Genomic DNA, 14,174 nt, shown 5'->3' with positions numbered 1-14,174 from the left:
CAAACCCCTAACTTTTTGAGATGAGAAAGAGGGACACTTTAAGACATGCCCCTGCCACACCTGTAATCACACCCCTAGCCACACCTGTAATCACACCCCTAGCCACACCTCTAATCACACCCCTAGCCACACCTCTAATCATACCCCTAGCCACACATATCGCTAAAAATTCTAAAATTATAAAAGATGTAATTTTAGAATTCAAAATACACTGGTCCTTTATATCATATCATCGCTAGTTTTTCTTCATATTAACATTTGACATTAAGAAATATATCAATTTAAAGGATGATAATAAAGTTAAGAGCCAATTAAACACATTTTTCAGTAGAAAAATACATATACAGTATTTACATAAATCTTTATATCAGTCCTGAAAGAGGGACAAATGAGGGAGAAAGAGGGACAGAGGGAGTGGGTTCCCAAAACGGGACTGTCCCTCCAAAAGAGGAACGGTTGGGAGCTATGCCCTCTGGCGACCAACTACTAAGGGTTGCCTACTACTGAGGGCCCCTCTGGCTAGCTACTGATTTTGGGGGGTACATCTGATTATCCATACTAGGGGGGCTAGTCACATAGCTCCCAACTCAGTCCCTCATTGGGAACCAAATTCCCTTCCCTCTTTATCTCTCTGTAAATAATTTCTGCTTGGAGGATTTCAGTCACTCCTGGCTTCAGGGAACTGCCTCTCTCTCTCTGTAATAACAGAATAGATGCTGGGATGTTTCTCCTGCAGACACCAGCCGAGTAGTTACAGATCCTCTCAGTGTGACACACTGCAGCACTGCGGCTGGGGGAACCGAAGTTCCGAGCTGAGGTTGCCGGGAGGACAGTAATTGCGGAGCACTGGCTGCAGAGTGATAGGAAGATGGATGATCAGGGCTGCCCGAGGTGTAAAACCACCAAATATAGGAATCCGTCCCTAAAGCTGATGGTGAATGTGTGCGGCCATACACTGTGAGTGTACTTACTGCCTGCACTGCATTGTGTATACACCTACTGCACTGTGTGTACCTGCTGCCCTGTGTATCAACTCACTGCCTGTATATACAACTACTGTACTGCACTGTGTGTACCTACTGCCTTGTTACACCTATTGCCTGTATATACAACTACTGCATTGTGTATATCTACTGTACAGACACCTACTGCACTGTGTGTATATACTGTTCTGTATATACAGCTACTGCACTGTGTGTACACACTGCTCTGTATATACAGCTACTGCAACTGTGTGTACATACTGTTCTGTATATACAGCTACTGCACAGTGTGTACATACTGCTCTGTATATACAGCTACTGCACAGTTTGTACATACTGCTCTGTATATACAGCTACTGCACTGTGTGTACATACTGCTCTGTATATACAGCTACTGCACTGTGTGTACATACTGCTCTGTATATACAGCTACTGCACTGTGTGTACATACTGCTCTGTATATACAGCTACTGCACTGTGTGTACATACTGCTCTGTATATACAGCTACTGCAACTGTGTGTGTACATACTGTTCTGTATATACAGCTACTGCACTGTGTGCACATACTGCTCTGTATATACATCTACTGAACTGTGTGTATATACTGCTGTGTATATACAACTACTGTGCAGTGTGTACATACTGCTCTGTATATACATCTACTGTACTGCACTGTGTGTACCTACTGTACTGTATATAAACATACTACACTGTGTATACTCCTACTGCACCGTGTATAGTGACATATATATATATATATATATATATATATATATATATTATCTCTCTCCTACGGCACTGTGTGTACCTACTGTGCTATATGTATATACATACTGTTCTGTGTACCCACTGTACTGTGTATACACCTGTTGCACTGTGTGTACCTACTGTACTGTATATACAACTACTGCCCTGTATGTACATGTAATGCACTGTGTGTACCTACTATATACACATACTGTTTTGGCATGCATGAAAAAAGGGCTTGGCTTGATAACAAAATGGCACGGGTGGATAACGAAATCTGATAACGATAAACATCATTGTCAAACTTGGTTAATGATAAATACCGTTGTAATTACAGACTGGAAATAATAATGAAAAGATATTAATGTTATAAATCGTTACGTAATTCAACAATACAGCTTAACCCAACCCAGCTTAAAACTAACCACTCCCCTGGTGGCGCCTAACCCTATTTACCCCCCGGTGGTGCCTAACCCTGCCAGTGGTGCCCAACCCTAACCACCCCCCCCCCCAGGTGGTGCCTAACCCTAACCACAACCCCCGTTTTTGCCTAAAACTAACCAAGCTACGTCCATTGTGGCGCCCTTTTCGTCCACCCTCGTCTTGCGCCGTTTTTTCTGCACTGTGTGTACCTACTGCCCTGTATATACACCTGTATATAAATCTACTTTACTGCACAGTGTGTACCTACACCTACTGCTCTTTGTAGCTGCTGTACTCTACTGTATATACACTTTCTGCACTGTGTATACTCCTACTGCACTGTGTATAGTCATACATACACACACACACCCCCCCCCCCCCCCCCCTACTGCACTGTGTAACTACTGTACTGTATATATACCTACTGCACTGTGTGTGACTGCTGACTGTACAGGATCTTCTAAAAAAATTAGCATACTGTGATAAAGTTCATTATTTTCTGTAATGTACTGATAAACATTAGACTTTCATATATTTTAGATTCAAATACACACAACTAAAGTAGTTCAAGCCTTTTATTGTTTTAATATTGATGATTTTGGCATACAGCTCATGAAAACCCAAAATTCCTATCTCAAAAAATTAGCTTATTTCATCCGACCAATAAAAGAAAAGTGTTTTTAAAACAAAAAAAGTCAACCTTCAAATAATTATGTTCAGTTATGCACTCAATACTTGGTCGGGAATCCTTTTACAGAAATGACTGCTTCAATGTGGCGTGGCATGGAGGCAATCAGCCTGTGGCACTGCTCAGGTGTTATGGAGGCCCAGGATGCTTCCATAGCGGCCTTAAGCTCATCCAGAGTGTTGGGTCTTGTGTCTCTCAATTTTCTTTTCACAATATCCCACAGATTCTCTATGGGGTTCAGGTCAGGAGAGTTGGCAGGCCAATTGAGCACAGTCATACCATGGTCAGTAAACCATTTACCAGTGGTTTTGGCACTGTGAGCAGGTGCCAGGTCGTGCTGAAAAATGAAATCTGCATCTCCATAAAGCTTTCCAGCAGATGGAAGCATCCAGGAAGCGGAGGATGTCGGCGTGGGAGCGATCCAGGCTTATGGGGCTGGAAGAGACAAATTAAAGAAATAATTTTTGGCTCAGGAAACTTCAAAGAGAACTAGTAAGGAAAAAAAGTGCCCCTATGGGGTACTTACCTCTGGAGTGGGGGGCCTCTGGATCCTAATGAGGCTTCCCCTGTCCTCCTGTGTAGCCCCGATCCAGCACTGGCTCCCCCCGAAATACTGCCGACAAGATGTGCGTAGTCACAGTAGCGCCTGCAGCATGTGGCGATATTTACCTTTGAGATCCAGTGCAGGCACAGTACCAGCTTCCTCTCGGGCTCTGGTGGAAATAGTCTAGTCGGGTCCACTCTACTGCTGAAACTTGTCCTGCACCTGTGCTGGATCTCCGAGGTACATATTGTCATCTGCTGTTGATCGAGGGAGCCAGCGCTGGATCGTTGCTGCACAACAGGAAGCCTCATTAGGATCAAGAGACTTCCCCCTCCGAAGAGAAGTACACTCCAGGGGCACTTATTACAGGTTTTCTTTAACTGACTGACCCGAGTCCAAACACATTATAGATTGCATTAAAGGGAACCTGAGATGGGCAGGAGAGAATAAAATATACCTGTGGCTTCCTTCAGGCTGATCGCTCCCTCACCATCCTCCTGCGCAGTCTGGATCTTCGGCAATTCACCCCGCAAAGTCTTCCGATCTGGGGCGTACTGCGCGGTAATACTGCCCAGTCGCAGAGTGCTCCACGAGGGAGAGCGCTCGCAGCCGACTGGAGGACTTTCCTAGGCAAATTCCCGAAGATCCAGGCGGCGCAGGAGGATGGCGAGAGAACGATCAGCCTGGAGGGGGATGGAGGAATCCCCAGCTATGTAGATTTCCCACATCTCAGGAACACTTCAAATTTGCATACAAGGCAGAATTCTTTGCATGGCATTGGCCATCCCTAAAATCATTATTACGTTACAAAAATTCAAAATTGATGTTTGTACCAGGCTTAAAGCGGATCCGAGATAAAAAAACTAACTAGAACAAGTAACTTGTCTATATATCTTATCTAAAGTTTAGATAGTTTACACAGCATATCCAGCCGCAAACTGCTTCAAAAGTTTATGATTATTTATTCCTGTGATACAATGTGGGCAGCCATGTTCTGTTTGTCACATTGTCACAGGCTGAGGGCTGGAGATGCTATCAGCTTGCCTATGTGTAAATTCAGTCCCCTCTCCTCCTCCCTCCTCCCCTCTGCCTCTGAAATCAATGGCTAGTAACCTCCTCCTCCTCCTGCCCAGACTGAGCTCCCATAAGCCCTTGCTACAGTGCCAAGGCACAAAAGGAGCTGTGGACGAGGCTTGTTTAGTTTATAGAGAATTAGAGTATTAAAACAAAAAAAAGTATTTGCCTTGAGGAATGCCCTATAAACTATATGAAAGGAGCACAATTATGCAATGAGTAATCCCGGATCCACTTTAACCACTCTACAACTGCCTAACTCCAATCAGCGGCCACAGAGTGGCTCCCCCAGGACCACCTAACGCTGAAAGTCCTGGGGGGGGGGGGGGGGGGATTTGTGTGGATCACGCGCGCTGATGCATGCACATCCCTGCTTGCGCTCCATCAGCAGTCTGCCAGTGGCGCTCGTCACTGGCAGACAGTATAGAAAAGAAACCGACGTTTGTTTATGTTGTACAGCGCTGCGATCTACTCCAGTGCTGTACTGGGGACAGCCCTGTCACTTGGCTGTTCTCTAGAGCGGCTCGCCACTCGATCCCCTCTCATAGGCTGATGCCTATGAGAGAGAATCGCCCTGATTGGACCTCGTGGGAGGGAGGGGTAGGGAAAAGAAAAATTAATCAAATGTATTTAAAATTAAAGAACCAATAAATTAATACAAATAAACAAAGCCTACAGCAGGGATCAGATGCCACCAACAGAAAGCACTGTTGGTGGCAACAAAAGGAGGAAACATTAATTAGTGTTCTATGGCCGTGCAGCGAGCTGTTAAAGCTGCAGAGTACTGAAATGTAAAAAATAAAGAATTGTTTTTTAGGATTTTATTGTGCACAATCCTTTTTCTATCTGAGAACTCTAACCACCACCACTGGCTTTTTTCTAATCATTGAAGCTTCATCGTTTTTGAACTTGATGGATCCTAGCATATTTATTATAGCAGCTAGTGGGGTGGGTATTTAAATTAGTCCATGATATCAATGGTGGGGATTCAGTGTAGACAATGTCCTGTATTAGGTAGTGTGGTGATTTGTATGGTCATGTACTAAGATATATGCAACCATACCCATAATGGATTTGGGTTTAGTTCAATTGGATTAAACAGTGAAGCATATATTTTTGCAACAAATGGTTCTCTTTTTTTTTTTTGAGTGCAGCGATACTGGTTCTTTTTTTTTATGGAATTGTAAAAATAGCCTGGTCACTAGGGAGGTGTAAGCCTGTGGTCCTTAAAGAGAACCCGAGGTGGGGTTCTGACAATGCTATCTGCACTCAGAGGCTGGGTTTGCCTATACTGCCCAGCCTCTGTTGCTATACAGTTCCCCCTGCTCTCTGCTGTCCCCCATAAATCACAGCCGCGCTGTCGACACACAGCGTGTCACAGCGGGCTGTGTTTACCTCTGTACTGTCAGTCTCACTGCTCCCCCGCCTCCTGCATAGCTCCGGTCCCCGCCCGCGTCCCTTCCCTCCCCGCTGATTGGAGGGAAAGGATGTGGGCGGGGACCGGAGCTATGCGGGAGGCGGGGGAGCGGCGAGCGTGGCAGCTGCAGATGTAAACACAGCCCGCTGCGTGTCAACAGCGCGGCTGTGATTTATGGGGGCCAGCAGAGCGCAGGGGAACTTGGGGGGGGGGGGGGGGGGGGGGGGGGAACTGTATAGCAACAGAGGCTGGGCAGTATAGGCAGACCCAGCCTCTGTGTGCAGATAGCATTGTCAGAACCCCACCTCGGGTTCTCTTTAAGTGGTTAAAGCGGACCCAAACCAAACATTTTTTTAATTCAAAATATTTAGTTGCACCACTCTGACACATGCAAAGATAAATAAACACTCCTTCAAGCCTATGATCGTTTCAGTGCATGCTTTTCACCCTTCTCTTTTCATAGCTAGGGTTATACTGGTCGCAGCCATTAGCAATTCCTCCATTGCCAGACACCATCTACTCCACCAGTTTGCCGGAAAAATCCCGGCAATTTGAAAGGAAGGGAGGGGTTTCTCCAATAAATTGTAAAATATTTTATATTTGTCATCATGCAGCTGAAAAAAGGCTGCTATTTATTATTATAATTTAGAAAATAGATTTTATTTCTGAAATCTTGTATTTTTAATTTGGGTCCACTTTAAGTAAGATTGGTGCCATATACTTTGTACAGTGCTACGGAATATGTTGACGCTTTATAAATCAATAATAATATGCTCCCGTTTTATCTCATCATGCTATTTGTCACTTCAGGTGTGCTTACCTCCCTAGCGTTCAATTTTCCCAGGATTTCTGTGCAAAAAGTGATAAAATTAATTTTTACAACTTTTTTTCCCCTATAACTTGCCAAAATGTGTCAAGCAAGGGTCTAGTATACAGTGCAGGAGAGTATTGATGTGTATGCAAGTTTATACGGTTCACAGCATGTTTTGTATAGATGGATAATCTGTCAATACTTAAAGGATACCACAACTGACATGTGGCATAATGAGTTAGACATGGGTATGTACAGTGCCTAACACACAAATAACTATGCTGTGTTCCTTTTTTTCTTTCTCTGCCTGAAAGAGGTAAATATCAGGTATGTAAGTGGCTGACTCAGTCCTGACTCAGGCAGGAAGTGACTACATTGTGACCCTCACTGATAAGAATTTTCCCCTTTTTTATCTCTTTCTTGCTCTCAGAAGCCATTTTTTCTAGGAAAGTGTTTTATAGTTGGAATTTATTATCAGTGAGGGTCACACTGTAGTCACTTCCTGTCTGAGTCAGGACTGAGTCAGCCACTTACATACCTGATATTTACCTCTTTCAGGCAGAGAAAGAAAAAAAGGAACACAGCATAGTTATTTGTGTGCTAGGCACTGTACATACCCATGTCTATCTCATTATGCCACATGTCAGTTGTGGTATCCTTTAATAATCCGGTGGTTCTTACAATGCAGCCTTGCAGAATGTTGGAGTTTTAGACTGTGATGCTGTCGGATGTGGGTTGCTTATACTGCAGTGTTTATAGATTGCTTCTGTTATTGGCTTTGTGTCAGCTACACAATTTTATCTGAGTAGCTTTTAGGCAGACGTTCCATTCTCACACTAGATCTGCAGACTGGAGTGGGTGGGAATTCCAGTGAGGAAACCTCGCTGCATACAATGCAGGTATAAGTCAATACAATAAAGTTATGGGAATGCAGGAAATGTACAAGTGAAGATCTTGTTATATATCAGTCTGTGCGTTGGCTTGAAATACAGGGTGGGCCATTTATATGGATACGCCCTAATAAAATGGGAATGGTTGGTGAAATTAACTTCCATCAGTATATGTGAGGGGGGAAACTTTTCAAGATGGGTGGTGACCATGGCGGCCATTTTGAAGTTGGCCATTTTTAATCCATCTTTTGTTTTTTCAATAGGAAGAGGGTCATGTGACACATCAAACTTATTGGGAATTTCACAGGACAAACAATGGTGCGCTTGGTTTTAACCACTTGAGGATCGTGGGCTTTCTACCTCTTAAGGACCGGCCACTTTTTTTCCATTCAGACCACTGCAGCTTTCACGGTTTATTGCTCGCTCATACAACCTACCACCTAAATGAATTTTGGCTCCTTTTCTTGTCACTAATAAAGCTTTCTTTTGGTGCTATTTGATTGCTCCTGCGATTTTTACTTTTTATTAGATTCATCAAAAAAGACATGAATTTTGGCAAAAAAATGATTTTTTTAACTTTCTGTGCTGACATTTTTCAAATAAAGTAAAATTTCTGTATACATGCAGCGCGAAAAATGTGGACAAACATGTTTTTGATAAAAAAACAACCCATTCAGTGTATATTTATTGGTTTGGGTAAAAGTTATAGCGTTTACAAACTATGGTGCAAAAAGTGAATTTTCCCATTTTCAAGCATCTCTGACTTTTCTGACCCCCTGTCATGTTTCATGAGGGGCTAGAATTCCAGGATAGTATAAATACCCCCCAAATGACCCCATTTTGGAAAGAAGACATCCCAAAGTATTCACTGAGAGGCATAGTGAGTTCATAGAAGATATTATTTTTTGTCACAAGTAAGCGGAAAATGACACTTTGTGAAAAAAGAAAAAAAAAAAAAAGTTTCCATTTCTTCTAACTTGCGACAAAAAAAAAAAATGAAATCTGCCACAGACTCACCATGCCCCTCTCTGAATACCTTGAAGGGTCTACTTTCCAAAATGGGGTCATTTGTGGGGTGTGTTTACTGTCCTGACATTTTGGGGGGTGCTAAATTGTAAGCACCCCTGTAAAGCCTAAAGGTGCTCATTGGACTTTGGACCCCTTAGCGCAGTTAGGCTGCAAAAAAGTGCCACACATGTGGTATTGCCATACTCAGGAGAAGTAGTATAATGTGTTTTGGGGTGTATTTTTACACATACCCATGCTGGGTGGGAGAAATATCTCTGTAAATGACAATTTGTTAATTTTTTTTACACACAATTGTCCATTTACAGAGATCTTTCTCCCACTCAGCATGGGTATGTGTAAAAATACACCCCAAAACACATTATACTACTTCTCCTGAGTACGGCGATACCACATGTGTGGCACTTTTTTGCACCCTAACTGCGCTAAAGGGCCCAAAGTCCAATGAGTACCTTTAGGATTTCACAGGTCATTTTGAGAAATTTAGTTTCAAGACTACTCCTCACGGTTTAGGGCCCCTAAAATGCCAGGGTAGTATAGGAACCCCACAAATGACCCCATTTTAGAAAGAAGACACCCCAAGGTATTCCGTTAGGAGTATGGTGAGTTCATAGAAGATTTTATTTTTTGTCACAAGTTAGCGGAAAATGACACTTTGTGAAAAAACACAATTAAAATCAATTTCCGCTAACTTGTGACAAAAAATAAAATCTTCTATGAACTCGCCATACTACTAACGGAATACCTTGGGGTGTCTTCTTTCTAAAATGGGGTCATTTGTGGGGTTCCTATACTGCCCTGGCATTTTAGGGGCCCTAAACCGTGAGGAGTAGTCTTGAAACGAAATTTCTCAAAATGACCTGTGAAATCCTAAAGGTACTCATTGGACTTTGGGCCCTTTAGCGCAGTTAGGGTGCAAAAAAGTGCCACACATGTGGTATCACCGTACTTGGGAGAAGTAGTACAATGTGTTTTGGGGTGTATTTTTACACATACCCATGCTGGGTGGGAGAAACACCTCTGTAAATGACAATCTTTTGATTTTTTTACACACAATTGTCCATTTACAGCGGTATTTCTCCCACCCAGCATGGGTATGTGTAAAAATACACCCCAAAACACATTGTACTACTTCTCCCGAGTACGGCGATACCACATGTGTGGCACTTTTTTGCACCCTAACTGCGCTAAGGGGCCCAAAGTCCAATGAGTACCTTTAGGATTTCACAGGTCATTTTTGTTTCAAGACTACTCCTCACGGTTTAGGGCCCCTAAAATGCCAGGGCAGTATAGGAACCCCACTAATGACCCCATTTTAGAAAGAAGACACCCCAAGGTATTCCGTTAGGAGTATGGTGAGTTCATAGAAGTTTTTATTTTTTTGTCACAAGTTAGCGGAAATTGATTTTAATTGTTTTTTTTCACAAAGTGTCATTTTCCGCTAACTTGTGACAAAAAAATAAAATCTTCTATGAACTCACCATACTCCTAACAGAATATGTTTGGGTGTCTTCTTTCTAGAATGGGGTCATTTGTGGGGTTCCTATACTGCCCTGGCATTTTAGGGGCCCTAAACCGTGAGGAGTAGTCTTGAAACAAAAATGACCTGTGAAATCCTAAAGGTACTCATTGGACTTTGGGCCCCTTAGCGCAGTTAGGCTGCAAAAAAGTGCCAATCATGTGGTATCGCCGTACTCGGGAGATGTAGTATAATGTGTTTTGGGGTGTATTTTTACACATACCCATGCTGGGTGGGAGAAATACCTCTGTAAATGACAATTGTTTGATTTTTTTTTACACACAATTGTCCATTTACAGACAGATTTCTCCCACCCAGCATGGGTATGTGTAAAAATACACCCCAAAACACATTATACTACTTCTCCTGAGTACGGCGATACCACATGTGTGAAACTTTTTTGCAGCCTAGGTGCGCTAAGGGGCCCAACGTCCTAATCACAGGTCATTTTGAGGCATTTGTTTTCTAGACTACTCCTCACGGTTTAGGGCCCCTAAAATGCCAGGGCAGTATAGGAACCCCACAAGTGACCCCATTTTAGAAAGAAGACACCCCAAGGTATTCCGTTAGGTGTATGGCGAGTTCATAGAAGATTTTATTTTTTGTCACAAGTTAGTGAAAAATGACACTTTGTTAAAAAAAAAAAAATCAATTTCCGCTAACTTTTGACAAAAAAATAAAATCTTCTATGAACTCGTCATACACCTAACAGAATACATTGGGGTGTCTTTTTTCTAAAATGGGGTCCGTTTCTGGGGTTCCTATACCGCCCTGGCATTTTACGGGCCCAAAACCGTGAGTAGTCTGGAAACCAAATGTCTCAAAATGACTGTTCAGGGGTATAAGCATCTGCAAATTTTGATGACAGGTGGTCTATGAGGGGGCGAATTTTGTGGAACCGGTCATATGCAGGGTGGCCTTTTAGATGACAGGTTGTATTGGGCCTGATCTGATGGATAGGAGTGCTAGGGGGGTGACAGGAGGTGATTGATGGGTGTCTCAGGGGGTGGTTAGATGGGAAAATAGATGAAATCAATGCACTGGGGAGGTGATCGGAAGGGGGTCTGAGGGGGATCCGAGGGTTTGGCCGAGTGATCAGGAGCCCACACGGGGCAAATTAGGGCCTGATCTGATGGGTAGGTGTGCTAGGGGGTGACAGGAGGTGATTGATGGGTGTCTCAAGGTGTGATTAGAGGGGGGAATAGATGCAAGCAATGCACTGGCGAGGTGATCAGGGCTGGGGCCTGAGGGCATTCTGAGGGTGTGGGCGGGTGATTGAGTGCCCTAGGGGCAGATAGGGGTCTAATCTGATAGGTAGCAGTGACAGAGGGTGATTGATGGGTAATTAGTGGGTGTTTAGGGTAGAGAACAGATATAAACACTGCCCTTGGGAGGTGATCTGACGTCGGATCTGCGGGCGAACTATTGGTGTGGGTGGGTGATCAGATTGCCCGCAAGGGGCAGGTTAGGGGCTGATTGATGAGTGGCAGTGACAGGGGGTGATTGATGGGTGGCAGTGCCAGGGGGTGATTGATGGGTGGCAGTGACAGGGGGTGATTGACAGGTGATTGACAGGTGATCAGTGGGTTATTACAGGGAAGAACAGATGTAACTAATGCACTGGCGAATTGATAAGGGGGGGGGTCTGAGGGCAATCTGAGCGTGTAGGCGGGTGATTGGGTGCCCGCAAGGGGCAGATTAGGGTCTGATCTGATGGGTAACAGTGACAGGTGGTGATAGGGGGTGATTGATGGGTGATTGATGGGTAATTAGTGGGTGTTTAGAGGAGAGAATAGATGTAAACACTGCGCTTGGGTGGTGATCTGATGTTGGATCTGCGGGCGATCTATTGGTGTGGGTGGGTGATCAGATTGCCCGCAAGGGGCAGGTTAGGGGCTGATTGATGGGTGGCAGTGACAGGGGGTGATTGATGGGTGGCAGTGACAGGGGGTGATTGATGGGTGATTGACAGGTGATAAGTGGGTTATTACAGGGAAGGACAGATGTAAATAATGCCCTGGCGAATTGATAAGGGGGGGGGGGGGTCTGAGTGCAATCTGAGCGTGTAGGCGGGTGATTGGGTGCCCGCAAGGGGCAGATTAGGGTCTGATCTGATGGGTAACAGTGACAGGTGGTGATAGGGGGTGATTGATGGGTGATTGATGGGTAATTAGTGGGTGTTTAGAGGAGAGAATAGATGTAAACACTGCGCTTGGGTGGTGATCTGATGTCGGATCTGCGGGCGATCTATTGGTGTGGGTGGGTGATCAGATTGCCCGCAAGGGGCAGGTTAGGGGCTGATTGATGGGTGGCAGTGCCAGGGGGTGATTGATGGGTGGCAGTGACAGGGGGTGATTGATGGGTGATTGACAGGTGATCAGTGGGTTATTACAGGGAAGAACAGATGTAAATATTGCACTGGCGAATTGATAAGGGGGGGGGTCTGAGGGCAATCTGAGCGTGTAGGCGGGTGATTGGGTGCCCGCAAGGGGCAGATTAGGGTCTGATCTGATGGGTAACAGTGATAGGGGGTGATTGATGGGTGATTGATGGGTAATTAGTGGGTGTTTAGAGGAGAGAATAGATGTAAACACTGCGTTTGGGTGGTGATCTGATGTCGGATCTGCGTGCGATCTACTGGTGTGGGTGGGTGATCAGATTGCCCGCAAGGGGCAGGTTAGGGGCTGATTGATGGGTGGCAGTGACAGGGGGTGATTGATGGGTGATTGACAGGTGATTGACAGGTGATCAGGGGGGATAGATGCATACAGTACACAGGGGGGGGGGGGTCTGGGGAGAATCTGAGGGGTGGGGGGGGGGTGATCAGGAGGGGGCAGTGGGCAGGGGGGGAGATAAAAAAAAATAGCGTTGACAGATAGTGACAGGGAGTGATTGATGGGTGATTAGGAGGGTGATTGGGTGCAAACAGGGGTCTGGGGGGTAGGCAGGGGGGGTCTGAGGGGTGCTGTGGGCGATCTGGGGCAGGGGGGGGGAGAAATCAGTGTGCTTGGGTGCAGACTAGGGTGGCTGCAGCCTGCCCTGGTGGTCCCTCGGACACTGGGACCACCAGGGCAGGAGGCAGCCTGTATAATACACTTTGTAAACATTACAAAGTGTATTATACACTTTGTATGCGGCGATCGCGGGGTTAACATCCCGCCGGCGCTTCTGTATAGCCGGCGGGATGTTGCGGCGGGCGAGCGGTGACAGGCGCCGGCGGAGGATCGCGTCACGGATGACGCGATCGCTCCGCCCATGCCCTTAGAAGGGCCGCCGCCTCTGTGGGTGAGCCGGTCCTTCAGGGCTCCACCTCCCGGCCGCCTCTGTGCGTTAGGCGGTCGGGAAGTGGTTAATATAACATTATTCTTTCATGGGTTATTGACAAGTTTCTGACCACTTATAAAATGTGTTCAATGTGCTGCCCATTGTGTTGAATTGTCAATGCAACCCTCTTCTCCCACTCTTCACACATTGGTAGCAACACTACAGGAGAAATGCTAGCACAGGCTTCCACTATCCGTAGTTTCAGGTGCTGCACATCTCGTTCTTCACAGCATAGACAATTGCCTACAGATAACCCCAAAGATAAAAGTCTAAGGGGGTCAGATCGGGAGACCTTGGGGGCCATTCAACTGGCCCACGATGACCAATCCACTTTCCAGGAAACTGCTCATCTAGGAATGCTCGGACCTGACACCCATAATGTGGTGGTGCACCATCTTGCTGGAAAAACTCAGGGAACTTGCCAGCTTCAGTGCATAAAGAGGGAAACGCATCATCATGTAGCAATTCCACATATTCAGTGGCCTTGAGGTTTCCATTGATGAAGAATGGCCCCACTATCATTGTACCCCATATACCACACCATACCATCATATTTTTTGTTCTAACAGTTTTGGAGGGATCTATCCAATGTGGGTTAGTGTCAGACCAATAGCGGTGGTTTTGTTTAACTTCACTATTCACATAAAAGTGTGCCTCATCGCTGAACAAAATCTTCTGCGTAAGCTTAGGGTCCCGTTCCAATCTTTGTTTTGCCCATTCTGCAAAT

The 14,174-nt window shown here is 45.2% G+C and overlaps 1 protein-coding gene across 1 annotated transcript in view; it reads left to right on the top strand.

Moving 5' to 3' along the window:
- Positions 1-845: 845 nt before the first annotated feature.
- Positions 846-14,174, top strand: part of MNAT1 (MNAT1 component of CDK activating kinase) — a 222,069-nt gene continuing 208,740 nt past the window's right edge. Inside the window, exon 1 of the mRNA XM_068252150.1 lies at positions 846-957. Coding sequence (XP_068108251.1) covers positions 869-957 — 89 coding nt within the window. The 5' untranslated portion in view covers positions 846-868. The remainder of the gene's footprint in view (positions 958-14,174) is intronic.

The sequence above is a fragment of the Hyperolius riggenbachi genome, chromosome 9, assembly GCF_040937935.1.
Source record: "Hyperolius riggenbachi isolate aHypRig1 chromosome 9, aHypRig1.pri, whole genome shotgun sequence".
Lineage (NCBI taxonomy): Eukaryota > Metazoa > Chordata > Amphibia > Anura > Hyperoliidae > Hyperolius > Hyperolius riggenbachi.
Note: the sequence above shows the minus strand (reverse complement) of the source record. Positions and strands in the feature narration are given on the sequence as shown.